Source organism: Salminus brasiliensis, chromosome 10 (assembly GCF_030463535.1).
Source record: "Salminus brasiliensis chromosome 10, fSalBra1.hap2, whole genome shotgun sequence".
Taxonomy (NCBI): Eukaryota; Metazoa; Chordata; class Actinopteri; order Characiformes; family Bryconidae; genus Salminus; species Salminus brasiliensis.
In genome coordinates, this window is record NC_132887.1 from 254519 (window position 1) to 279704 (window position 25186).

General features: G+C 48.0%; 1 protein-coding gene across 5 annotated transcripts in view; it reads left to right on the forward strand.

Moving 5' to 3' along the window:
- Positions 1-24600, forward strand: part of kif26ba (kinesin family member 26Ba) — a 90963-nt gene extending 66363 nt beyond the window's left edge. For 2 of the 5 annotated variants that reach the window (XM_072688922.1, XM_072688924.1), the window contains exons 6-15: positions 192-401; positions 1399-1492; positions 5526-5788; positions 8558-8741; positions 10230-10389; positions 12857-13028; positions 13749-17157; positions 20137-20339; positions 20430-20580; positions 21842-24600. In XM_072688922.1, the coding sequence (XP_072545023.1) occupies positions 192-401; positions 1399-1492; positions 5526-5788; positions 8558-8741; positions 10230-10389; positions 12857-13028; positions 13749-17157; positions 20137-20339; positions 20430-20580; positions 21842-21990 (4995 nt within the window). In that variant the 3' untranslated portion in view covers positions 21991-24600. The remainder of the gene's footprint in view (positions 1-191; positions 402-1398; positions 1493-5525; positions 5789-8557; positions 8742-10229; positions 10390-12856; positions 13029-13748; positions 17158-20136; positions 20340-20429; positions 20581-21841) is intronic. The other 3 variants (XM_072688925.1, XM_072688926.1, XM_072688927.1) reach the window with 3 other exon arrangements.
- Positions 24601-25186: the final 586 nt, after the last annotated feature.

Below are 25186 nucleotides of genomic sequence, written 5' to 3' on the forward strand. Positions count from 1 at the left end.
CACAGTTCTGTCCTAAATCAAAGTTCTCCAGGTGTTTCTGATAAAGTGGCCAGGGACTGTAACTTCAATGTTGGTGTTTCTTCTCCACCCTCACCTCCTCCCATCACCTCATCATTGAGGATAAAGTAAAGCTGTGTACTAACGAGTGTGTGTGTCTTCCTTTGTGTGTGTGTGTGTGTGTGTGTGTGCAGGTTAAGGTGATGCTGCGTGTGTGTCCTGTCTCTCCGGCTGATTCTGAGTCCAGCTCCTTCCTGAAGGTAGACCCTCGCAAAAAGCAGGTGACCATCATGGACCCAGCAGCGAATGCCCAGCAGAACCCCACCCAGAAACGTCCTGCCTCCAACCAGGCTCCGCCCAAAATGTTCGCCTTTGACGCCGCCTTCTCCCACGATGCCTCACAGGTAAGAAGCTCCAACTGCTCACACCGTCTACCTGTCCCTCACTCTTCTACCTGTCCTTCACTCTTCTACCTGTCCTTTAGTTCTCCACCTGTCCCTCACTCTTCTACCTGTCCTTCACTCTTCTACCTGTCCTTCACTCTTCTACCTGTCCTTCACTCTTCTACCTGTCCTTTAGTTCTCCACCTGTCCCTTACTCTTCTACCTGTCCTTCACTCTTCTACCTGTCCTTTAGTTCTCCACCTGTCCCTCACTCTTCTACCTGTCCCTAACTCTTCTACCTGTCCTTCACTCTTCTACCTGTCCTTCATTCTTCTACCTGTCTTTTAGTTCTCCACCTGTCCCTCACTCTTCTACCTGTCCTTCACTCTTCTACCTGTCCTTTAGTTCTCCACCTGTCCCTCACTCTTCTACCTGTCCTTCACTCTTCTACCTGTCCCTCACTCTTCTACCTGTCCTTCACTCTTCTACCTGTCCTTTAGTTCTCCACCTGTCCCTCACTCTTCTACCTGTCCTTCACTCTTCTACCTGTCCTTCACTCTTCTACCTGTCCCTCACTCTTCTACCTGTCCTTCACTCTTCTACCTGTCCTTTAGTTCTCCACCTGTCCCTCACTCTTCTACCTGTCCTTCACTCTTCTACCTGTCCTTCACTCTTCTACCTGTCCTTTAGTTCTCCACCTGTCCCTCACTCTTCTACCTGTCCTTCACTCTTCCACCTGTCCCTCACTCTTCCACCTGTCCCTCACTCTTCTACCTGTCCCTCACTGTTCTACCTGTCCTTCACTCTTCTACCTGTCCTTTAGTTCTCCACCTGTCCCTCACTCTTCCACCTGTCCCTCACTCTTCAACCTGTCCCTCACTCTTCTACCTGTCCTTCACTCTTCCACCTGTCCCTCACTCTTCAACCTGTCCCTCACTCTTCTACCTGTCCTTCACTCTTCTACCTGTCCTTCACTCTTCTACCTGTCCTTCAGTGACGTTGTGTTGTCTCCCTGCAGGCGGAGGTGTGTGCAGGGACGGTTGCGGAGGTGATCCAGTCAGTGGTGAATGGAGCTGATGGCTGTGTGTTCTGCTTCGGACACTCTAAATTGGGTAAGAATCAGACCCAAACCCAGCAGCGGGTTTATTATCCTACTAACTTACAGTACAGACACTCAGAGAACCAAGCCGTGTCTCTCATCCGGTTCTCCTCAGTGCTGGTAGAACCATAAACCACTGCAGAAACAACACTCAGACACTCACTCTCACACTCACTCTCACACTCACTCTAACTCTCACTCTCACACTCACAGTCACTCTCACTCTAACTCTCACACTCACTCTCACACTCACAGTCACTCTCACTCTAACTCTTACACTCACTCTCACACTCAGACACTCACACTCACTCTAACTCTCACTCTCACACTCACAGTCACTCTCACTCTAACTCTCACACTCACTCTCACACTCACAGTCACTCTCACTCTAACTCTTACACTCACTCTCACACTCAGACACTCACTCTCACACTCACTCTAACTCTCACACTCACTCTCACACTCACAGTCACTCTCACTCTAACTCTTACACTCACTCTCACACTCAGACACTCACTCTCACACTCACTCTAACTCTCACTCTCACAGTCACTCTAACTCTTACACTCACTCTAACTCTCACTCTCACAGTCACTCTAACTCTTACACTCACTCTCACACTCAAAGTCACTCTAACTCTTACACTCACTCTCACACTCACAGTCACTCTCACTCTCACAGTCACTCTAACTCTTACACTCACTCTCACACTCACAGTCACTCTCACTCTCACAGTCACTCTAACTCTTACACTCACTCTCACAGTCACTCTAACTCTTACACTCACACTCACTCTCACACTCACAGTCACTCTGACTCTCACAGTCACTCTCACTCTCACAGTCACTCTAACTCTTACACTCACACTCACACTCACAGTCACTCTAACTCTTACACTCACTCTCACAGTCACTCTAACTCTTACACTCACACTCACTCTCACACTCACAGTCACTCTGACTCTCACAGTCACTCTCACTCTCACAGTCACTCTAACTCTTACACTCACACTCACTCTCACACTCACAGTCACTCTGACTCTCACAGTCACTCTCACTCTCACAGTCACTCTAACTCTTACACTCACACTCACACTCACAGTCACTCTAACTCTTACACTCACACTCACTCTCACACTCACAGTCACTCTAACTCTTACACTCACTCTCACACTCACAGTCACTCTCACACTCACTCTTACACTCACTCTCACACTCACAGTCACTCTCACACTCACTCTTACACTCACTCTTACACTCTCTCACACTGACACTCACAGTCACTCTCACACTCACTGAATTACAGGCTCTCTCCCCTCCGACGGTTTAAGGGTCCATCAGTCTGTCCCGTCTGAAAGTAAAACCAGCAGCTTTAATTCTCATAAACAGCTCTCTCAGAGCGGCCGTGCGACACTGCACGCCACTCTCTCTCTCTCTCTCTCTCTCTCTCTCTCTGCAGGGTTTACTAAGGGGAGAACCTGTGACACACACTGTGTGGAGGGTTTGAGGGGATTTTAACCTGCAGCATCGCTATGGCAACCACAAACACTGCACTCTTTTCTAAACACGTGTTTCTCCCCCGCGGGGTTGCCAGATTCATGATCCTCCCTCCTAGTAGGACAAAAAATGAGAAGTAGAGGTGGAAGAGTGGAAAGGAGGAGTAGATAAGAACGGGTGTCTCTGATCGGTCTCTGATCAGTCTCTGATCGGACTCTGATCGGTCTCTGATCAGTCTCTGATCGGACTCTGATCGGTCTCTGATCGGTCTCTGATCGGTCTCTGATCAGACTTTGATCGCTCTCTGATCGGACTCTGATCGGACTCTGATCGGTCTCTGATCGGACTCTGATCGGTCTCTGATCGGTCTCTGATCAGACTTTGATCGCTCTCTGATCGGACTCTGATCAGACTTTGATCGCTCTCTGATCGGACTCTGATCGGTCTCTGATCGGACTCTGATCGGTCTCTGATCGGTCTCTGATCAGACTTTGATCGCTCTCTGATCGGACTCTGATCGGACTCTGATCGGTCTCTGATCGGACTCTGATCGGTCTCTGATCGGACTCTGATCGGACTCTGATCGGTCTCTGATCGGACTCTGATTGGTCTCTGATCGGTCTCTGATCAGACTTTGATCGCTCTCTGATCGGACTCTGATCGGACTTTGATCGGTCTCTGATCGGTCTCTGATCGGACTCTGATAGGTCTCTGATCGGTCTCTGATCGGACTCTGATAGGTCTCTGATCGGTCTCTGATCGGACTCTGATCGGACTCTGATAGGTCTCTGATCGGACTCTGATCGGTCTCTGATAGATCTCTGATCGGACTCTGATCGGTCTCTGATCGGACTCTGATAGGTCTCTGATAGGTCTCTGATCGGACTTTGCTCGGTCTCTGATCGGTCTCTGATCGGACTTTGAACGGTCTCTGATCGGTCTCTGATCGGACTCTGATCGGACTCTGATCGGACTTTGATCGGTCTCTGATCGGACTCTGATCGGTCTCTGATCGGTCTCTGATCGGACTCTGATCGGACTCTGATCGGTCTCTGATCGGACTCTGATCGGACTCTGATCGGTCTCTGATCGGACTCTGATCGGACTTTGATCGGTCTCTGATCGGACTCTGATCGGACTCTGATCGGACTCTGATCGGACTTTGATCGGACTTTGATCGGACTCTGATCGGACTCTGATCGCTCTCTGATCGGACTTTGATCGGTCTCTGATCGGACTCTGATAGGTCTCTGATCGGACTCTGATCGGACTTTGATCGGTCTCTGATCGGACTCTGATCGGACTCTGATCGGACTCTGATCGGACTTTGATCGGTCTCTGATCGGACTCTGATCGGTCTCTGATCGGACTCTGATAGGTCTCTGATCGGACTCTGATCGGACTCTGATCGGTCTCTGATCGGACTTTGATCGGTCTCTGATCGGACTCTGATCGGACTCTGATCGGACTCTGATCGGACTTTGATCGGTCTCTGATCGGACTCTGATCGGACTCTGATCGCTCTCTGATCGGACTTTGATCGGTCTCTGATCGGACTCTGATCGGACTCTGATCGGTCTCTGATCGGACTCTGGAAGCTTTTATTTACTATTAAAATCCACTGTTTTGTAAAATCGTCGCCTTTGTGCACATGGAGCATATGGGCTTTGTTTAGAGCCCTCTTTGATCCGCCGTCAGACGCTCTCCACTGGCACCTGGCCTGGCACCGCCCGCTGCTCTAGCTGCCTCCGATGCCCAGCGTTGGCATGACATGTAAGCTCAGTCAGGCGTGGAGAACGCGGTAAATGTCAGCGCTCTGACAGGGCTTTCATAAAGACGCGCTTCTCTAAAAGTTCTCTCTGAATCCGGCCGTCAGGAAGTTCTGAAATCCGCTCGGACGAGCAGAAAGGTGATTATGCTAATCTCCCGCTTTTCCACGCTCTAATGGATTCTTAATCACTCCGAAACTGTTTGGGAAGTGTGTGACATCTGTCGCTGCGCTCTACAGCAGAGCTGCGAGTGAAGGCGTGTGAAACAGGCCAGACGCTGTGCGCTATTTAGACTGAGCTAAATCCAGCTAACGCAGCGCGGAGCTGTCACACACACTTTCAGCTGCCTGTCAACGTCAGTGACTCACATTTACACCAGCTCCGACAGCGTGACGCGCCTCCGAGCGAGAGAGGGATATTAGAGTGATGAAAAATCCAATTTACACACTTCTACCCAAATATAGACACGCTAGCTGTCTGACGTCTTTAGTGTTAGCAGTAGAGCTGTGTGGCTAACATAGCAAATAGCATAGTGCTAACGTCCTGCCTACATCACACCTCAACACAGCTGAAGCCTCCTTAAAAACTGCAGCAGAATTTTCCAGCCCACCTTAAATGATGCAACCCGGTCCTCCTTAAGTGCTGCAGTCGTTCCTTTTTCTATGTTTGATGCGCTGCTTACCCGACTGAGTGACAGTGATTGGTGCAGCTGTCTAAGCTGTTAGGGCTGCTGGTTCTGCGGAGACTGAGAACCCAGTTCTCTCTCTGTGTGTCTGTGCAGGAAAGTCCTACACCATGATCGGGAAAGACGACTCCATGCAGAACCTGGGCATCATCCCGTGCGCCATCTCCTGGCTCTTTAAGATCATCAACGAGCGCAAGGAGAAGACCGGGGCGCGGTTCTCCGTGCGGGTCTCAGCCGTGGAGGTTTGGGGGAAGGATGAGAACCTGAAGGACCTGCTGTCTGAGGTGGCCACAGGCAGCCTGCAGGACGGCCAGTCACCTGGAGTCTATCTGTGCGAGGACCCCATCTGCGGCATGCAGGTATAGCACCTGACCACAGTTAAGAGAACCCAGTTAGGAGAACACAGTTAGGAGAATACAGTTAGAACCCAGTTAGGAGAACCCAGTTAGGAGTTCAAGGAAAATATCTTGTGGTGGTTCTGAGTAGAACCTTTCAAATGGTTCTATAAAGCATCAAATGGTTCCACATTAAGCTGATAGCGAGGGCACAGCTGACCCAGAAACCAACCGCATAAATGACCAACCTATCCCTTTAACCACAATGTCTATAGAACCCTTACGGGCCTAACGGAACCGGTACTGGGTTCACTGTGATGTGAACTGGAACTGCGCTGTGTAGAACGGCTCGGTCTGACTCAGGTTCAGCTGCAGATTCTTACAGATGAAGAGGAAACACTGTTGAAGTGTCCCTCTGGTGAAAACTACAGTCATGTGAAAAAGTTTGGACACCCCATGAAAAGCCTCCACCTCCACGCTTCACAGCTGATCTGGGTTCTGGTGCTGAAATGTCAAACTAGAGTCTAGAGCTCATTGTTCCAGATGTCCTGGCCTTGGTCTGGAGAACTGTAGTCTTGCTCTGATGTTTTTTACAGTAAGGGTTCCTCCTTGCTCTCCTCCCACCTGTCTGCTCTCGTTCTGATGGTAGATGCTGTACTTTCAGACTTCAGCTGTGGTGAGAAGCTGCCTGTAGATCCAGTGATTATAATTTAGGACTGTTGAAGTCTTCTTTACTCGTCTTGAGGTTCTGCTGCTGGGCTGAACTTGCTGGGACGGTCTGACCTGGTCAGCTGTTCCTCTTGTAGATGATTTAGTGGACAGAGGAACGTCTGATTTCTAACTGTTCTGAGATCTGTTTAAAGGTTCATTTTTTAAATGATTAAAGACTCTCAGTGCTGATCACATGAAGATCAGACATCCAGAGGTTTAAATATGTTCAAACTAACAAAGGGTTTCATGGGGTGTCCAGACTTTTTCACATGACTGTATATAAATATAGAATGGTATAAACACCTCTAAAAGGCCTGTACAGGAGTCTGATGGGTAAGGGTCCAGACTACACCTCCAGCTCGTCCCGTCCCGTCCCGGCTCTGTGATGCACACGCTGCTGAAGAAGCTGACAGTGTTGGCGCAGCGGCAGCTAACGTAACGTGTTCAATCAAAGATCACAAAACAGGCAAAGATCCCCAGAGAAGCGACGCCGGCGGTGCCGTAGCAGCGTGGGTTCTTGGTGACTCGGCCGCGCTAATTGGAAAGCAATCAGTTTAATATACTTGTCACACTGTTCTGCCTGTAAGGGGGAGCGTTCTCGGGCTCATTTAGGGATTATCCTCGGCTAATTCTGCTAAATCAACTTCCAGTGCAGCTGTCATTGTGGAGCAGAGCGCCTTTAACGGGCTGAACGGATCCGTTAGCGGAGACAGTGCTATCTGTGTAAGCCCCTGGAAATCAGCTGGAATCTAGAGTGGTTAAACTTCCTGCACATCGTGATCCAGTCGGACCAGCTACACAAGCTGAGCCTCAGGCTGCTTTCACAACTACCATGTTTGGCCCGGATCAGACTGGACCGTGGTTGGATTGGCTGCAGTGTGAAAACTCTTTTCTGGTTGGGTCGGACTTTCAGACCAATTACAGGAAGCTGAGGCAGACTCAGAAGTGCAGAAGTGAAAAATAATGGGCGAATTGCCGAACAGACAGCATGCCGGCGTCAGACACACACCCCCAAACACCTGTCCAATCAAGGGAGACACAGCTTACGTAGGTGATGAGGATGGGGCGTAGGTCTTTAGTGCGCCTCTGAACCGCAGTGTGGAACCAAAACTAACCGGATCAGCCATGGTCCGGTCCAGCAAGGCAGTGTCCCAAACCACTAGTGGCTTACAATCAGGGCACTAGTATTAGAATCAGTGGTGGAATGTGGATCAGTGTAGATGTGTGAATCAATGAAGATGTGTGAATCAGTGGAGGCGTGTGAATCGGTGGAGGTGTGTGAATCAGTGGAGGTGTGTGAAGTGTGTGAATCGGTGGAGGTGTGTGAAGTGTGTGAAGTGTGTGAATCGGTGGAGGTGTGTGAAGTGTGTGAATCGGTGGAGGTGTGTGAATCGGTGGAGGCGTGTGAATCGGTGGAGGTGTGTGAATCGGTGGAGGTGTGTGAAGTGTGTGAATCGGTGGAGGCGTGTGAATCGGTGGAGGTGTGTGAAGTGTGTGAATCGGTGGAGGCGTGTGAATTGGTGGAGGTGTGTGAATCGGTGGAGGCGTGTGAATCGGTGGAGGTGTGTGAAGTGTGTGAATCGGTGGAGGTGTGTGAATCGGTGGAGGTGTGTGAAGTGTGTGAATCGGTGGAGGTGTGTGAATCAGTGGAGGTGTGTGAAGTGTGTGAATCGGTGGAGGTGTGTGAAGTGTGTGAATCAGTGGAGGTGTGTGAATCGGTGGAGGCGTGTGAATCGGTGGAGGCGTGTAAATCGGTGGAGGTGTGTGAATCGGTGGAGGTGTGTGAAGTGTGTGAATCGGTGGAGGTGTGTGAATCGGTGGAGGTGTGTGAATCGGTGGAGGTGTGTGAAGTGTGTGAATCGGTGGAGGTGTGTGAATCGGTGGAGGTGTGTGAATCGGTGGAGGTGTGTGAAGTGTGTGAATCGGTGGAGGTGTGTGAATCGGTGGAGGTGTGTGAATCGGTGGAGGTGTGTGAATCGGTGGAGGTGTGTGAAGTGTGTGAATCGGTGGAGGTGTGTGAATCGGTGGAGGTGTGTGAATCGGTGGAGGTGTGTGAAGTGACGTCTCGTGACTGTCGTTCAGCTGCAGAACCAGAGCGAGCTGAGAGCTCCCACAGCTGAGAAAGCCGCTTTCTTCCTGGACGCAGCGATCGCCTCCCGCTACAGCAGCCGGCCGGACCACGACGAGGAGGAGCACCGGAACTCACACATGCTCTTCACCCTCCACATATACCAGTACCGCATGGAGAAAACCGGCAAAGGAGGCAGTGAGTCCAGCTCCGTACTCACAGCACCACACCTACACCCTCAGAACATCAGCACACACACACACACACGGTTTTAGAACAGTAATCAGTGGAGAACCGTGACTGTTAGAACTTCAGTTCAGGCCATAAAGGTCAAAACCCACCTGTTCCAGAAGGCTAATTACTGCTACACTGTTCTAGAAGCATGTTAGTACACTAACAGAACTGTGCTTGAGGAACTGACGGTTCTAGGTTAGAGAAACATGCAGAGCTTTGATCTGAAACGTTTAACAGACTCCACTTAACTGAAGGCTATCTAGAACAAACTGAACACGGTTAAATTTGTTCATTCCTGCATGACTGTAATTAAACCCGTGAGGCGGAGAACAGCGGCTCGGTGTGGATGATGGATGATGGATGATGGATGATGGTGTGGTTCGTGATTGTGGTTTAATCTGCAGCTAATTAGTGTCTCTGCTCGTTATGGGCAGCTCGTTAAAGCCCCGCCCTGCCTGTTCTCTCCACGCCCACTCATCTCACTTCTCACTTTCCCTCATCAGGCTCCCTAACTCTGCAACACTGTGGTATATATAGTGTGTGATAGTCGCAGCCTCAGTGTGACAGCTTAATAAAAGGTGCTATCGCTGCTGTTAGCTGTGGGCTAAAGGTGCTATCGCTAAAGGTGCTATCGCTGCTGTTAGCTGTGGGCTAAAGGTGGCAAATCCGGGTTCAAGAGTGAAAATCCATCCCTTTATTTAGTTTAAGCGGCTAGACGGCTCTGCTGCTACCTGCATTTGTCACCTTTGCCAGATGCTCTACACCACCAATTAGCACTGGCGCTATGAGGCTAATGTAGCTAACAAGTAATAACAGCCTATACACCACCAATTAGCACTGGCGCTATGAGGCTAATGTAGCTAACAAGTAATAACAGCCTCTACACCACCAATTAGCACTGGCGCTATGAGGCTAATGTAGCTAACAAGTAATAACAGCCTCTACACCACCAATTAGCACTGGCGCTATGAGGCTAATGTAGCTAACAAGTAATAACAGCCTCTACACCACCAGTTAGCACTGGCGCTATGAGTTGGGTAGCTGGTTGAGCTGGTAGTGAGATGGTAGAGTGAGCATCAGACTGAACTGTCTCTCTACAAGTTAAATAAACACTGCAGTGCTTTTCTGCCTCCGGCTGGTTTTATCCATCTTCCCTTTTCCAACATATCTACAGCAATCAGCCATAACATTAATACCACCTAGTTACGCCCCCTCGTGTCACCAGGACAGAACTGACTTGTCAGGGAATGGACTCTACAAGACCTCTGAAGGTGTCCTGCTGTGGTCTCTGGCACCTGATGTTCTGGAGATGTTCTGACCCAGTCATTGTCTAGAACATCACAGTCTGGTTCTTGCCGAAGTGTCTCAGATAGATTTGTTTTCTTCCATGTTCCAACATCATATATACTGATTTTCTGTGTGTGTGTGTGTGTGTGTGTGTGTGTGTGTCAGTGTCTGGTGGTAGGAGTCGTCTGCATCTGATTGATCTGGGCAGCTGTGTGAAGGTTCTGAGTAAGACCCGGGACAGCACTGCCGGACTCTGCCTGTCCCTGTCTGCGCTGGGAAACGTTATCCTGGCTCTGGTGAACGGCAGCAAACACATCCCTTACAAGTAGGTCACTCTGCAGTTCTACTGGGGGGGTGGGGTGAGGTGAGTCGGGGGGTGGGGTGAGGTGGGGCGTTTCTCCCGCAGCTCTACCGCAGGAGTGAGTTCTGGCCCGACTCCGGCCCGACTCCGGCTCGACCCCGGCGCTCCGCAGAGAGGAGCTGTAATTTAGAGAGAGGGGAGTGTCTGCTCAGAACCTGAACCAATATAAACGCTGCAGAAAACCTCTGATCTCCGAGTTCACTTAATTACTGATGAACACTCAGCTGCTCCTCATCCTCGCTCAGCGCAGTGATCAGATGGGTGAACTGATGTCAGCACCGCAGATCTGATCACATTCAGAGGTGATTATTTACTGCACAGACAATGTAATGAAGGCGGAGCGTCGGAGCCTCATCAGATTACACCACAGACACACAGTAAAATATCACTACATTAATCACACAGTAATACTGACCCCCCCCCCTTATCTGGAGCCCCCACTCTGCAGAAACACTCTCAGCTTTGAAACTGAAACTGTCACTTTGTTCAAGCTGCTGTCAGACTGTGTTTACTTCTGCCTTCATTATAATTATTGTATTAATAGAGACCTTACAGTTATACAGCATCTCACTGAATTATATATATATACACACACACACACACACACTTTACGCTGCTGTTACATACTATTGAGTATTGTACTTTCTAAGGTCCATATTCCATACATAATAAATGAATTAATATTTAAAACTAAATTAAATGAAATATAATAAAGGTAAATGTGTTTGTATTCTTGTGATGTTACAGGATATCTCAGTTACACTGTTTCAGAACAAAATATTACATATAATATTATACATCATATAAATAACATATGACACATTTAACAAATAATTACAAACACAAATAATTATATTTAATATTAGATATAATATAGATAGATAATATAGATTATTATAGGTATTATTGTAAGTTGTTGGAGTTGTTATTCATATGGAATTATAGGATATCGCACAGTTCTGTTTGTATGTATGTGATAGTATACATAATATGTAGTGTAGTATAGTATTAGTATACTGCAAATTGTATTTCTGTAAAAACATTTATATATTTTTAAACATATGTAAGTTTGTCTGTAATGTAATATTATCTCTACTTTACCTGAATACTATATTAATAGGATTATGGTAATTCTGTGTATTTGCATTTGTTATAAGGTCACACACCGTTCTACATGACATTCAGTATGATAATGTAATATTGTTTAGATCGAATATCAGTGATATATGAACACATATTGCATGTGTAATTATTTTATGAGAAATAACTATAATAATTAATGTAATACAAATGAAACACCAATACGTTTAACTATATTTCTGCAGTTACACTGGACCCAGATCAAACCTAATCCTATAAAGAATTCATAACAGTGATTTTCCATTAGCCCAGCAAATTAGTCCAGGACTAGACTTAATCCACATCCAGAGGAACCAGTCCAGTTACTAACGTAATAATAAATAATATGAAATAAATGCCATTTTAAACATTAATAATAATAATAATAATAATATTTCATATTTGACAGCATAATAATCATGATTACAGTGTTCCTCTCAGTGATGATGATGATGTGATATTTATTACAGAAGGATTGAGTTCAGGACACATCGCTGATCACTGACTCACACCGAGCTGAAAACATCCTCAGATATCTATTAATGGTTGCCATGGAAAGGCAAAGAGAACAGGCAGTGCCCATTCGGCTCTCTCTCTCTCCCCTCTCTCTCCCTCTTTCTCTCTCTCTCTCTCCCCTCTCTCTCCTCCCTCTCTCGCCCCCCGTCTCTCTCTCTCTCTTTCTCTCTCCCTCCCTCTCTCAGCCCCCTGTCTCTCCCTCTCTCTCTCTCCCCTCTTTCTCCCTCTCGCTCTCTTTCTCTCTCTCCCCTCTCTCTCCCTCCCTCTCTCGCCCCCTGTCTCTCTCTCTGTCTCTCTCCCCTCTCTCTCCCTCCCTCTCTCACCCCCCTGTCTCTCTCTCTCTCTCTCTCTCTCTCTCTCTCTCTCTCTCTCTTTCTCTCCCTCCCTCTCTCTCCCTCCCTCTCTCTCCCTCCCTCACACCCCCCCCCTTTCTCTCAGGCAGAAAAACAGACTCTTTTATAAAACCGAGGACAGCAGCATGAGGTAGCCACGAACCAGCGGTGCGCCTCGGGGCCACAAACAGTTTTAAGAATTATAATTACTAAGAGCTTCGTTAGAGGAGTTGATTAATATGCTGAAAGCTGAAGAGCTGAAGGGCTGAAGGTGGTGTAGAGCAGGGGCTTTTCTGAGCTACTGTAGAGCATCAGGCTGAATCACAGGAGTTCACTGAAATGATTCACAGAAGATGCTCTGAGATATCCGTGGAACTGTTTATTTATGCGTTCTGACGGGATCAGTTCTGCTGGTTTACACTGTTGTGAATACCTTTAACTGGATGTCCTGTTGTTGTTCACAGGGATAGCAAGCTGACCATGCTGCTGCGGGAGTCGCTGGGAAACATGAACTGCAGGACCACCATGATAGCACACATATCCTCTTCGCCCAGCAACTTCTCAGAGACACTTTCTACCCTTCAGATTGCTTCTCGAGTGCTGAGGATGAAGAAGAAGAAGGCTAAAGTAAGCGTGGTATGGCACAGATCTTTGTATTTTCCTTCCAAACGCCCTTCAGGATTTACCATGTGGTGCACTGCCCGCCAAAGGTTCCCCCAGAGCTTTGGGATGCTTAGCCTTTTAGAAATGTGTTTGTTCAATATTTTATTTTATGTTCTGCTCCCTGGCAATACCGCCCTAAAGACCAGCTAACCATGGGGGTGTTTCACCAAGTAGGATTCTCAGAAAAGCTGGATTCGTTAAGCCCAGAGTGAGGACTGTTCAGGCCATGTCTGTTAATTCCCCTGTTGGACAGGCTGGACATTGCTCTTAGGTCATCTAGTAAGAAATCCTGCTATCATGTAGCTGCAGGATTCTTTAAAAATGAATGGACTGCTTTACAGTGTTAGCACTCATCAGCAGCAGGTGTTTCAACCCCATTTGGGTGGAAAAGGCTTGGACAAGAAAATTGTCATTTTTGAGCCAAAGACCTTTTGTACCTAAAGAGACACTTTAATGAACATGAAGCTTTAAATTGCCACAAACACACAGGAACAAAGCCTTACCTTTGAAGAAATGAGTTTCTTAATGAATTATGATTAAAGGTAGCAGAAGTTGAGCATTCCTCCTCCTCTACCTCCTCCTCCCCCTCAGAAGAAGAAAGCCTGATGTTCCCCACCAGGCCGTCTGTATGTTATACAGACACGTGCGGTCGAGTGTTCTGAATCTAATCATACCTGTCTGGTGTTTTTTCAGCAGTACACATCCAGTTCTTCTGGTGGTGAGAGCTCATGTGAAGAGGGAAGGATGAGACGCCCGACCCAGCTTAGAACCATTCACTCCAGGAACGTCGTGGACTCTGAAATGCCGCTATTGCACCTCTCCAGTGATCCTGACGACTATTCCAGCAGCGAACAGTCCTGCGACACCGTGATCTATGTGGGCCCTAATGGTTCCGCACTTTCAGACAAGGAGCTAACAGACAACGAAGGTCCTCCAGAATTTGTGCCCATTATCCCATCTCTGCAGAATAAGAATAAGGCTGACCAAGCCATGGCCACACAGGTAGCTCAGCAGATACAGGTGGTTTCATCCCTAATGCAGCCCTCACAGCCCGTCCAGCCTCTGCAGACCCTTCATCCGCAGCCACTTCCACCCGTGCCCGAAGAGGGCGCCGAGTCGGGAAAGCAGGAGAAGGACTGTCTCAAATGCAACACATTTGCTGAGCTGCAAGAGAGGCTGGAGTGCATTGATGGAAGTGAGGAGGTAAACAAGTTCCCTTTCGAAGAAGTCCCTGCCAGCAGAGTTGCAAAAACTGAGCCTCTTCCGGCTCGAGGCCAAGAGGTTAAAGAAAGTTCTCCCAAGAGAATCTCTAACGATCAGCAACTCGAAGAGATCCGAGAGGTGGTCGAGGAAGCAGAGATTGCACAGTCCATTATAGAAAGTCTGACACAGTCTTCAATAAACAGCTGTGTGCTCTCCACCAGCCGGAGTGTGACCGGCAGCAGTGGTGTTGGACAGCTCACTTCCCTTCAGAGGGCCAAGAGCTCCAGTCTGCATGACAGCAGGGAGTCCATTAGTGGAGGAAGCAGCAGTGAAAGCAAGCCCCGGCCTATGGGTTCCCCAAGGCTAGGAATCGCCAGCTTGACCAAAACATCTGAGTACAAACCTCCCTCCTCTCCGTCTCAGCGCTGCAAAGTCTACACCCAGAAAGGAGTAATGCCTGGCACACCACCCCATTCCTCACAAAACCTACACGGGGACTCTGGGAAATCGTCCACCGAGTCTTTGCTCCAGCCTGAGTCTAGGACATCTCCTGTGGGCATGAGCCCTCAGGTCCTGAAGCGCTCTTCCTCCTCGAACAGTTTGGGATCAGCAGAGACCCTATGCGATGATGTACCCCAGCTACCATTGGACAACAGGAAGACCACCGCATTGCGGCAGCCTTTGGAGCTAAATGGCAAAGACGAATTAGTGTTCACTCTGGTGGAGGAGCTGACGGTCAGTGGAGTGATGGAAAACGGCAGGCCTACCAGTATTATTAGCTTTAACAGCGACTGCTCGGTACAGGCTCTAGCGTCGGGTTCTCGGCCTGTCAGTATCATCAGCAGTATTAGTGAGGACCTGGAGTGCTACACAAGAGCCGCCTCCAACACCACTGCCACCATCTCAGAAGCCAACATTGCTAAGTTCCTGCCTCTTAACAGGGTCGAAGGGGAAGTGCTGTCCAGTCGACGGTCCTCCATCAGTTCCTGGCTTAGCGAGATGAGCACAGGCAGCGATGGAGAACAGTCTTGCCATAGCTTTGTTGCACAGCAGTGCTTCGGGCAAAGTGAGACCCTAGCTGAGGCTCCGCTTCTGGAAATTAAGGAAGAAGGGGAAAACGAAGAGCTCACAGAGCAGAACACTCAGGAAAGTGAAGGTGAGCTTTCTAAAATCTACGAAGCCTCTGACAAAGGTACTCCCACCAGGGACAGAATAGGCATGATGTCTCCTACCATGGGAAGAACAACCATCGCCATTTCTAGCATTCAAACATTTTGTGCCTCTGGTGGCTTCGTCCCCTTCAAGACTAACATCACAGTTCAGCCTTGTGTTGCTGTGAAGCCGATCATTCAGGATCCACCCTGTGTATCTTCCCCGGCCAAAAACTTTTCACTCAAATCCCCCCCTGTTCCCATCTCCAGTGAGATCAATTTCGACGACCCATGGATGAAAAGGGAAAGTGGTGATGAGTCCAAACCTACTGAACAAGAGAAGAGAGCTTCTGATTCTGTGAAGAGCAAATGCCTGGGTGATCGACATAGCTCAAGTAGTGGTGAAGCTGCATGCTCCCCCGATTCCTTCAAGAGGGTAGTAGATGGTTGTGAGATGGTTCTCAGTGCCTCAGAAAGCATTACACCAGTTTATTCAGCAGACATCCTCAGAACCGGCAGCCTTCCAAGGGGATGGCATCGCATCAACAAGCAGGATGGCCTGGATGACCCTTCATATCGCTTTGCGAGTGGAGAATATAAAAGCCTTGGAGTCACTACGTCCACTCCCTGTAGCCCTCGAGCCACGCTGGAGAGGAGAGGATCGTCTGGAAGGCAGGGTTTCTTCACCCGCCAGAAAGGAATCCCACCCCTTCCACCTGTGAGGAAGTCGAGTCTTGACCAGAGGAACAGAGCCAGTCCCCAGCACCAGGCTCCAAACCAGCACCTGTCTTTTCTGGGCAGTATGCCTGAGGACCTAGGTGGCAATGGCAAACCGAAAGGACCAAGTGTTGAGAGTAGTAGACTCTTCAGTGCCAAACTTGAGCAGTTGGCAAACAGGACCAACTCCCTGGGTAGATCCCATGGAACTCACTATGACTGTCACTCTCTGGAGAGGGCTGAGAGCCTGACCTCCATGGGCTCGAAAGCAGCTCTAGCAAGAGACAGCACCATGCCCAGAGCTGGCAGGAGCCTTACACGCAGCTCCATCTCTTCTCCCACTAACGGACCAAATGGCAACGTAACACAGTCACCCAAAGCAAGCCAATCCAAAATCTCAGCAGTCAGCAAACTCCTTATGGCCAGCCCCAAAGCCAGAAGCCTCTCAACGTCCAGCACTAAGACCCTAAGCTTCTCCACCAAATCTCTTCCACAGTCAGTAAACAGGAGCTCCAGCCTGCCACCTAATGGAAAGAACCCAAACCAGAGTTCCTGGTCAACTCAGTCCCTCAGCCGCAGCAGGGGATCGGGACTGGCCTCGAAGCTGCCTCTCCGGGCCGTAAATGGACGAATCTCAGAGCTGCTGCAGGGCAGTGGCAGCGCCCGTGCTGGACACAGCCGAGGTGCTTCTGATACCGAGGAAAGAGCAGGAGCACTCCAGGGAGAGGAAAGACCAGTGGTCCAAACGTTGCCGTCCCCCTACAGCAAAATCACTGCCCCGCGACGGCCCCATCGCTGCAGCAGTGGACATGCCAGCGACAACAGCAGTGTGCTGAGTGGAGAGCTGCCCCCGGCCATGGGCAAAACGGCCCTCTTCTACCACAGTGGAGGTAGCAGTGGCTATGAGAGCATGATACGTGACAGCGAGGCTACTGGCAGCACGTCCTCTGCCCAGGACTCTATGAGTGAAAACAGCAGCTCGGTCAGTGGACGCAGGAGTCTGAAAAATTCCAAGAAAAGAAACAATACCGGTAAGCGGACTCTTTATTCATGATTGTTGAGGCCGGGAATGGAGCGCTGCTAGCATACATGCTAACAACGTTAACATTAGCTACCTAGAAAGCTGAAATTTACTTCAGGCAGCGGTTCTCAAACTGTGGTACCTGAACCGGATGGTGGGTCAGAGGTTTGCTGCCTGCGCTGAAGAGCGAGGGATTTCTACAGTCTTTATGTTTTATATCTGTTTGTATTTAGTGCTTAATAAAATGACAGTGAAAAGGACAGCTGTGGAGACACTACACCTCACTACGTTGCCTCCCACCCCCGTCGTTTCTCACTGATTCCCAATTTCAGGCTTTCTGAGATGTCTCAGTAGGCGTACTGCGTTTGCCAGAAACAGTGATCAGACTTTGTTAGCCTCTGGATTGTAAACGCAAGTAAGCCCCACATAGATGGAGAACAACCAGTGGCCACAGAAATCTGGCCTACTCTGTAAACTCTGTGTGTGTGTATCAGGTGTGTCTGTGAGCAGGCTTTGGTCTGATTATGGGGGGTAGGTGATCTGAAACGTTTGAGAACCGCTGTCTTAAAGCCCAGGCTCTCAGCCCTGGTCCTGGACTGCCTCCTGCCCTGCACAGCTCTGTGTTTTCCTGTTGTTGGCAGCTCCACTTCAGCTCAGATAGAGCTCGGTAATTAGCTGGTTTGTTCAGTCAGCAGGATGAACACTGAAATGTGCAGAACAGGAGGTACTCCAGAACCGGTGTTGGAAACCTGCCTTCGTAAAATCTTTACGTTTGCTCTTGGTTGGAGGACGGTGACTTTTCCTCTGTAGAAGAGTGAGGCATGTGCTGAACTGTGTTTCTGAAAGCTGGGTGTCTTCTCAGCAATGTTGGCTTTAATAGAGAGTGTCAACGAAGAGAGCAGAACTGACGGGGGCCGGTTTTCCAGACAGGGATTAAATCCTAATCCTGGACTGCTCAGTAATCTGACTGTAGAAAGCAGAAGCAGTAGTCTTAACCCTGTCCAACAAAACAGCCCTGTTTGTTTAAGTAGGATGCAGTGAAGTGTCTCAGTACGAGGTGTTCTGCTTTCTGCCTCACCTTTGGGGGGGGGGGGTCTGAACCCTCTACTTTAACCCAACAAACCTTCTTTGTGAAGGCTGCGTTAGTCATTATTCACTCACTTACTGCTGAAACATGAATCTTACAAGATACAGTCCGCTCTGGTTTGATCTCCACATTTCGTTGTGAATCATCCTGTGTGAAAGCACGTCCTGTCGCTCTCCTGTAAATATTAATGTTGGAAAAACAGAGCCTAAATAAACCCTCCAGCTCCTCTTAACTCCCCTCCCACTCACTCACGCCCGAGTGCTCTGTTATGATAGCGATCTTGAGGCAGACAGACTGCAGTTGACAGAGTGGGCAGTGGGTGGTCTCCGACTATTTAGTGCTGCTTCTACTCCTGAACGCTGTTCCTCCCCCACTCCGATCCTCGGGCAAAGCATTTTCTCGGCTCTGCTCCGGTACGGACCTCTGCCATGGGGACCGGCTCCCGCGACTGCGAATTTCAATTCCACCTCAGAGCTGAAACAACACTGACATTGACTTTCCCCTCACGCTCCAGAAGCAGGCCATTACATTACACGGCAGCGAGCTGCGAAGAAAAGCGCCATTCTAATCATGTTGAGAACGCTTGAGCAGTCAGGGATGTCGGCCAGGAAGGGTAGAACCCGTGGTCTCCTGAATATAGAGAAGGGCTTAGCATAGCAATGCTAACCGTGGTTATACCCTAAATCACAATCCTCCTTCACTCTTGGTTGCCCTTCAAACACTGTAGACCCAAACCGTGCAAATTAACAAGCTCGCGGACAACCAGTGGCGACTGTACGTTTGACCTTTACGCACCTTGTACAGACAATGGGACGAGAAGAATCTGTTAATGTTAGCCCAGCCGCCGTGTTTCGAGGCAGATGACTGATAGCGCTGCAGCTGGAACCGTCAATTTGTATGCAAATGTGGGGAGTGCTCTGGCAGGCGCCGCCATACAGGCTTCATTCCTGCACTCGGGGCCAGATAAGCCGCTGCCGCTGACCTGCTGCTGCCTGGCTGGACTAGGCCATCGCTGAACCACACTTGGCCTAAGCTCTCAGCCCAGCTTCCGGCTAAGAACCGTGGCATAGTTCCCCTGTTTGACTTTGGGTTTATTTTTAACCCAGCAGAATACTCAGGGCCACGTACGACCTTCCAGACGCTCCGTTTGGCCCAGAATAAATGTCCCTAATAAAATCTGTACAGCATTAACAGACGGATTTCCATAAAACTGGTTCTCCTGAATGAGGCGAGTGGCCCTTCTTCCTGGATTCTGCTCCGTGTTTAGAGATGTAATTCTCACCGGGATTGTGGGCCGCTGCCACAATAACAAGTAACCAGCGAGGGGTTCAGTTACAACACCTTAAACATGACGAACAGTCAGCCTGCACCAGCTTTAGAGCGGAGAATCAGATTTTGTTGTTTGTGGACACTCCTTCTAATAAACACATCCAGCTACTTTAAGCTGCACCCACTGCTGACACAGATGTGCAAATGCACACACACAGCTTGTCTAGTCCCTGTAGAGAAGAAGTGCTGCCAATAGAATAGGACTCTCTGGAGCAGATCAACATCATGACCCTATTGGCTCCATGCTGCCTAATGCCAGGCGTGGGCTAGAGGGGTATAAAGCCCCCCAGCATTGAGGAGCTGTGGAGCAGTGGAGGAACTGTGTTCTCTGGAATGATGGTGGAGGAGCTCCATCCTGTACTTTTGGGAGGAGTTGGGGATGATGAGGTGGGGTGAACTCCGCTCTTGTTGCTGAATGCAATCAAAGAGGTTCCTCAAGGTTCCTTTGAAAGGCAATATTTGAACTAAAGGAACTATCTAGTTGCTATTTGCAGGTTCTTTTCCTGGTATAAAGGTTCTTCATATTGTGAGTTGGGTTCTTGGTTCCTAATCTTTGGTCTTCTTTCTCTTTAGGAACTCAGAGACGTCGTCTGATTCCTAACCTGACCCTGGACACCTCCTCTCCAGTCAGGAAGCCAATCATCAGCCCCGGGGTCCGCTGGGTGGACGGTCCACTTCGACCGACTCAGAGGGGCCTGGCAGAACCCTTCGAGATCAAAGTTTATGAAATCGATGATGTTGAACGTCTTCAGAGGAGACGGACCACCGGCAATAAGGTAATGACCTCATCAGAGCAGGTTCTGCAGTGGAGATGTTCTGTGATGTTAGCTGTCTTTTTGGCTGATCTCAGGGTGCTCTGTCCTCAGGAGGTGGTGTACTTCAGTGCCAAGCTGAAGATTTTGGAGCACCGACAGCAGAGGATCTCCGAGGTGCGGGCCAAATACGACTGGCTGAAGAAAGAACTGGAGCAGACCAAACAGCATCTGATGCTGGAACCTGAGAAGTGGACCACTGAATGTGAGTGACACTGATTCCTTCTGAACCATTCCTTCACATCACCTTGAGTTAAGAGGTCTACTGAGGAATGACACTAAAGCCTGGACCCGACCTGCACTGGTACTGCTAAATTTAAAAGCATGACCCGACCCGAACCTGCTCACAGAGCTGGACAGATAGGGTGAATGTGAACAGTCCAGTGTGCATGAACTGCCTGTTTAACTCTCATTAACGGGTTCTTCATACTGATACATGTTTCTGTGTAGAACCTTTTATAGTTCTCTATAGCACCCCAAAAAAGCCTGCACTGGTGTTATGAGTCAAGGGGGTTCTTAAAGGGTTCTTAAGTAAAGGTAATGGTTATAAAACAATGACAAAGAACCATTTAGAAGCTTTAATGGTTCCATGCCTTGTTAAAGAGTTCTTTATATTGGTGGAAAACCTTTAGTAGATGGTTCTATATAGAACCTTATAAAATAGATCTATGTAGGGCTGTGACCAGTGAAAAGACCCTTTTTATGCATTTCGGAAGGGGAGATGTCTTTTGGCTTCATTGCCTAATTGAATTGAAAAGGTCTCTCAGGGGGCTCAGAGTGGCTCAGGGGTCTAATGCGCTGCCACTGTGTTCAAATCCAGATTCCTGCCACTTTGCCATCAGCAGCAGGAGTCTGAGAGAGCACAATTAGCCGAGCTCTCTCCCCTCAGCACTTTTATTTTTGGCCGGCACAGGCGTCTGTTAGCTGGTGCGGAGAACCTGCTGCTTTCCTCAGATCTGCAGGACTACAGTGGTATGAAAAAGTTTGGGCACCCCTGATAATTTTGATGATTTTCCTTTATAAATCATTGGCTATTCGGATCAGCAGTTTCAGTTAAATATATCATGTAGCAGAAGAACACAGTGATATCTGAGAAGTGAAATGAAGTTTATAGGATTTACAGAAAGTGTGCAATAATTATTTAAACAGAATGAGGCAAACCTTTCCATATCCCTGTATATCTGCTAGAACCTCCATCAGCAATCAGAACAACACAAGAAACTTCCACCGTTCTACTCACGGTTCTAACATCGCCAAGAAAACCGCCATCATCAACTGGAAATCCACCAATCCAAATAACCCTTTATATGACTATTACGTTTGGCTGTTTAATTTGTCATGGTTTTATACAGAACCGGTTCCTTTACTGAAGAACCCTTAGAGAACCAACTGAATATGAGTTTGCTAAAGTATCCGTCTCAGTCTGCTGGAACTGTGTGCAGTAAGACGTCCTTGCTTCCCTACAGTCGACCTTCAGCAGACGTTCGAGGTGGACTCTCTGGAGTACCTGGAGGCGCTGGAGTTTGTGACGGAGCGTCTGGAGAACCGGGTCAATTTCTGCAAAGCCCACCTGATGATGATCACCTGCTTTGACATCACCTGCCGGCGGCGGTAGAGCGAGCATCGCTGCGTCTCTGGATTGTGGAGGATCATGGGAAGTCAGAAGAAGCTTTAGGGTGTGTGAGGGTGTGTGTGTGTGTGTGTGTGAGGGGGGTCGTCACTGAAACCATGGCAGAAACGGACGAGGAAAAAAGAGGACTTCATATTTTTCTAAAGTGGATGTTTGGGCAGAGAGCAGGACAGTCGTGCAGGTGGACTGAGGAGAGCAGCGTCCTGCCAGAGAGACCGGATGGCGCTCGGCGGGTGTCCGGACGGTTCCGCTTGCGTGCTTTCGAACAAGGCCTGATGAAGAGGCGCACGGCCGAGGAAAAGAAGGCGAAGAGCGAAAAGGACAACAAGTGCCTTGTGACCAACGGAGTATGTTTTCTGTATGTGTGTACAGACGGTGCTAGCCTAACAACCATGTAGATTTAAAGAAAAAAAGAAAAGAGAAGCTACCGGCTCGTTAATTCAGTGTTTAACTCTCTTTGATCTTCTGTCTCAGTTATTTGTACTGTACTGTTTGTTCTATTTTAGGTAAATGCAACTTGTTACGTGTGTTTTCTATCATTGTTTTCTATTTTGGAGACAGAGAGACCACACAGACTGAAGCGTACACGCTAAGCCGATGCAGTCAGATAGGAGAAGAAATTGGTTCTCGCTTCGGCTCATTGATTTCCACGTCCCTGGTGGCTGAGCTGGTGTTCACGCTGGTCTAGAAATGGAACATTCAGAGCCAGAAAGTAAAAAGTCAAAAAGTTTTGCTGCAGCAGGCCCAGGCAGCTGGACAAACTCCTGGGTGGATTTTAACTTCCTGGACCTGGGGGGAAAAAAAAACAGCATTTCAGCCTGTCCTGGGTGGTGCAACTGTCTAACCGTTGGCTATGTCATGAGGGGGTCGCAAGTTCAATCCCCAGCAATTGTGATGCCACAGCCATCCGTCAGCGTCCGGGAGACCCAGAGAGCATAACTGGAACCAAATCCTGGGGCGGATTTTGACTTTCTGGACCTGAATTTGCCATCTCTGCACTGGTGTAGGGCCTTGGGCTGGACCAGCAGAGGGGCATTATTCAGGCGGGAGGGGGCAAAAACAACGCCGGCCACAGGGGCCACTTAAGCAATGGACTGCCCATACTATACCTATGCATTTTACAGCATCAGCGTTCCGGGCGGGGTTTATTTGCCTTCTGTGAGGCAGCGTCTGACATCCTACCAATAAAATGCCATGATCTGCTCCAGTTCATCCTCCAGCACAAACCAGAGTACAGCGTAACTTCTCCCGTCGCTGTGGGTCTCTGTGGTCTCCGCGTCATGGTGCAACACTTTGTTAATAGAAGATCTGTTTATAAATGGTGCTTGAGACGTTTCAGCTCTAAATGTTTCTATCTAATACGTATAGCCTGTTTCTGACACTAAACTAAAGATGACACACCCATCTCTCCATTTCTCCTCACCCTCCGGACCCCCGGGGGTCGCACTCTTTAACCTTTGACATTCTGACATTGTAATGAATGAAGGATGATATTATTTATTTTTGAAGCTCAGGAGGCCTGTATGACAGAGTCGCTTAAAGTATATAATTTATTATTCACACATATTGCTCCACAGAATACTATGCATTTAAACTGTACAGTAGCTAAGTCCATGTCATATATAAATATATACATATATATAACACTTTTCTTTATATATGAGTACTTTCTTTGCAAATGCACCCGTCGCCAAATGGTGGGAGATATGAATATGAATGAATGTTGATGGTACGTCGATAAAGCTCTAGATTGATCATCGTTGGCAAAGCCCTTTAGCTTCTGATCCTCAGTTTTTTAAGATTTTTACTAGAAATATGTTATTAGTTCTAGTAAAAATAAAAATTGACAAAAATATATTTCTAATGTCAAAATTGAAACATTTTAATAAAATTTACCTTTCTACTATTAAAACACAAAATTTGAATGGCATAATAAGAATGCTAACTTTCTAATGTCAAAATTGTTTCTTCTTTAAAACATCAAAATTTCCAACTTCAACAAAACTCATTTTTGTCACAAATGTATAGTTTTCAAACTTTGTCAATTTATATCACTTAAACTTATATCACAAAAATTCCAATATCTAACTCAAACTCCAATTTCCATATTTAATAACATTCCCAACTTTTCATTTCTAACATCAAAACCTCAAACCTAAAATGTATATCTTCTACAAATTGAGAATCAAACTCGTCATATCAATAATCTGTGGATTAAAAGCTGAAGGTTTGCCGTAGTCATCCACGTACGTATGTTCATGAACTGCATTACTTCATCATCATGACTTCTGGAGTGTTCAGGCGTTTGCTGACCTGAGCCGGGTTCTCTGTAACGGTTGGAGGAATATTGTCTGTTGATGCTTCTTTTCTTTTGCTCGAATTGTTGTGATTCCAGACGGAGCAGAAGGTTTATCAGAGGGGGGTTCTCATTACGCCACATGTACTAAACACAGGGTCGCAGTAGTGTGGACTGAGTGGACAAAGGTCTGCAGCAGTGTCTGTGTTTCTGTCCTGTGGGAAAATGTGCCAACCGGAATGGGAATTTGAATGACAGATGATGGTCTGATGTAAATAAAGAATGTTTTTGAAGTGGAACCATTTCCTTTAATCTTGTTTTTATAATCACCAATTTAGTTTATTTTGCAACAAATGTAGAAAAATAACAAGTAAAGAAACTAAATGTAAATATTTTAGCTCCACCCATTCAGCCTACAGCAGTTTAGCCCCACCCATTCAGCCTACAGCATTTTAGCTCCACCCACTCAGCCTACAGCAGTTTAGCTCCTCCCACTGAATAAATCCATGGGTTCTCCTGTGTCTGTTTGTCTCACTGAGAGTCAGTCTAATAATTGATTAGATTGATGATGAATTAGTCGTCTCTTCCTGGTGAGATGAATTGCCAGATTAGTTCGGTTTTACTGAATATCGTAAACAGCCTGTTTAACGGTTTTGACTGCAGTGGAGAAGAAGCCCCTGTGGTCCCGCCGAGGCTGACGTATGCTGCTGTTGCTCTTCACTGTAAACTTCACTAATCCCCTTTCGGAAACAACGCTATCCTGGCGTCCGGCTGCGGTCAGTGAAAAATGATGTCATCTGTTTGAGAAGGCTGAGCAGCTCTGAGCTGTGAGCTGTGTTGGGTTAAGGCCGGTGGAGATGGATCTGCAGATAGCTGGACCCGCTT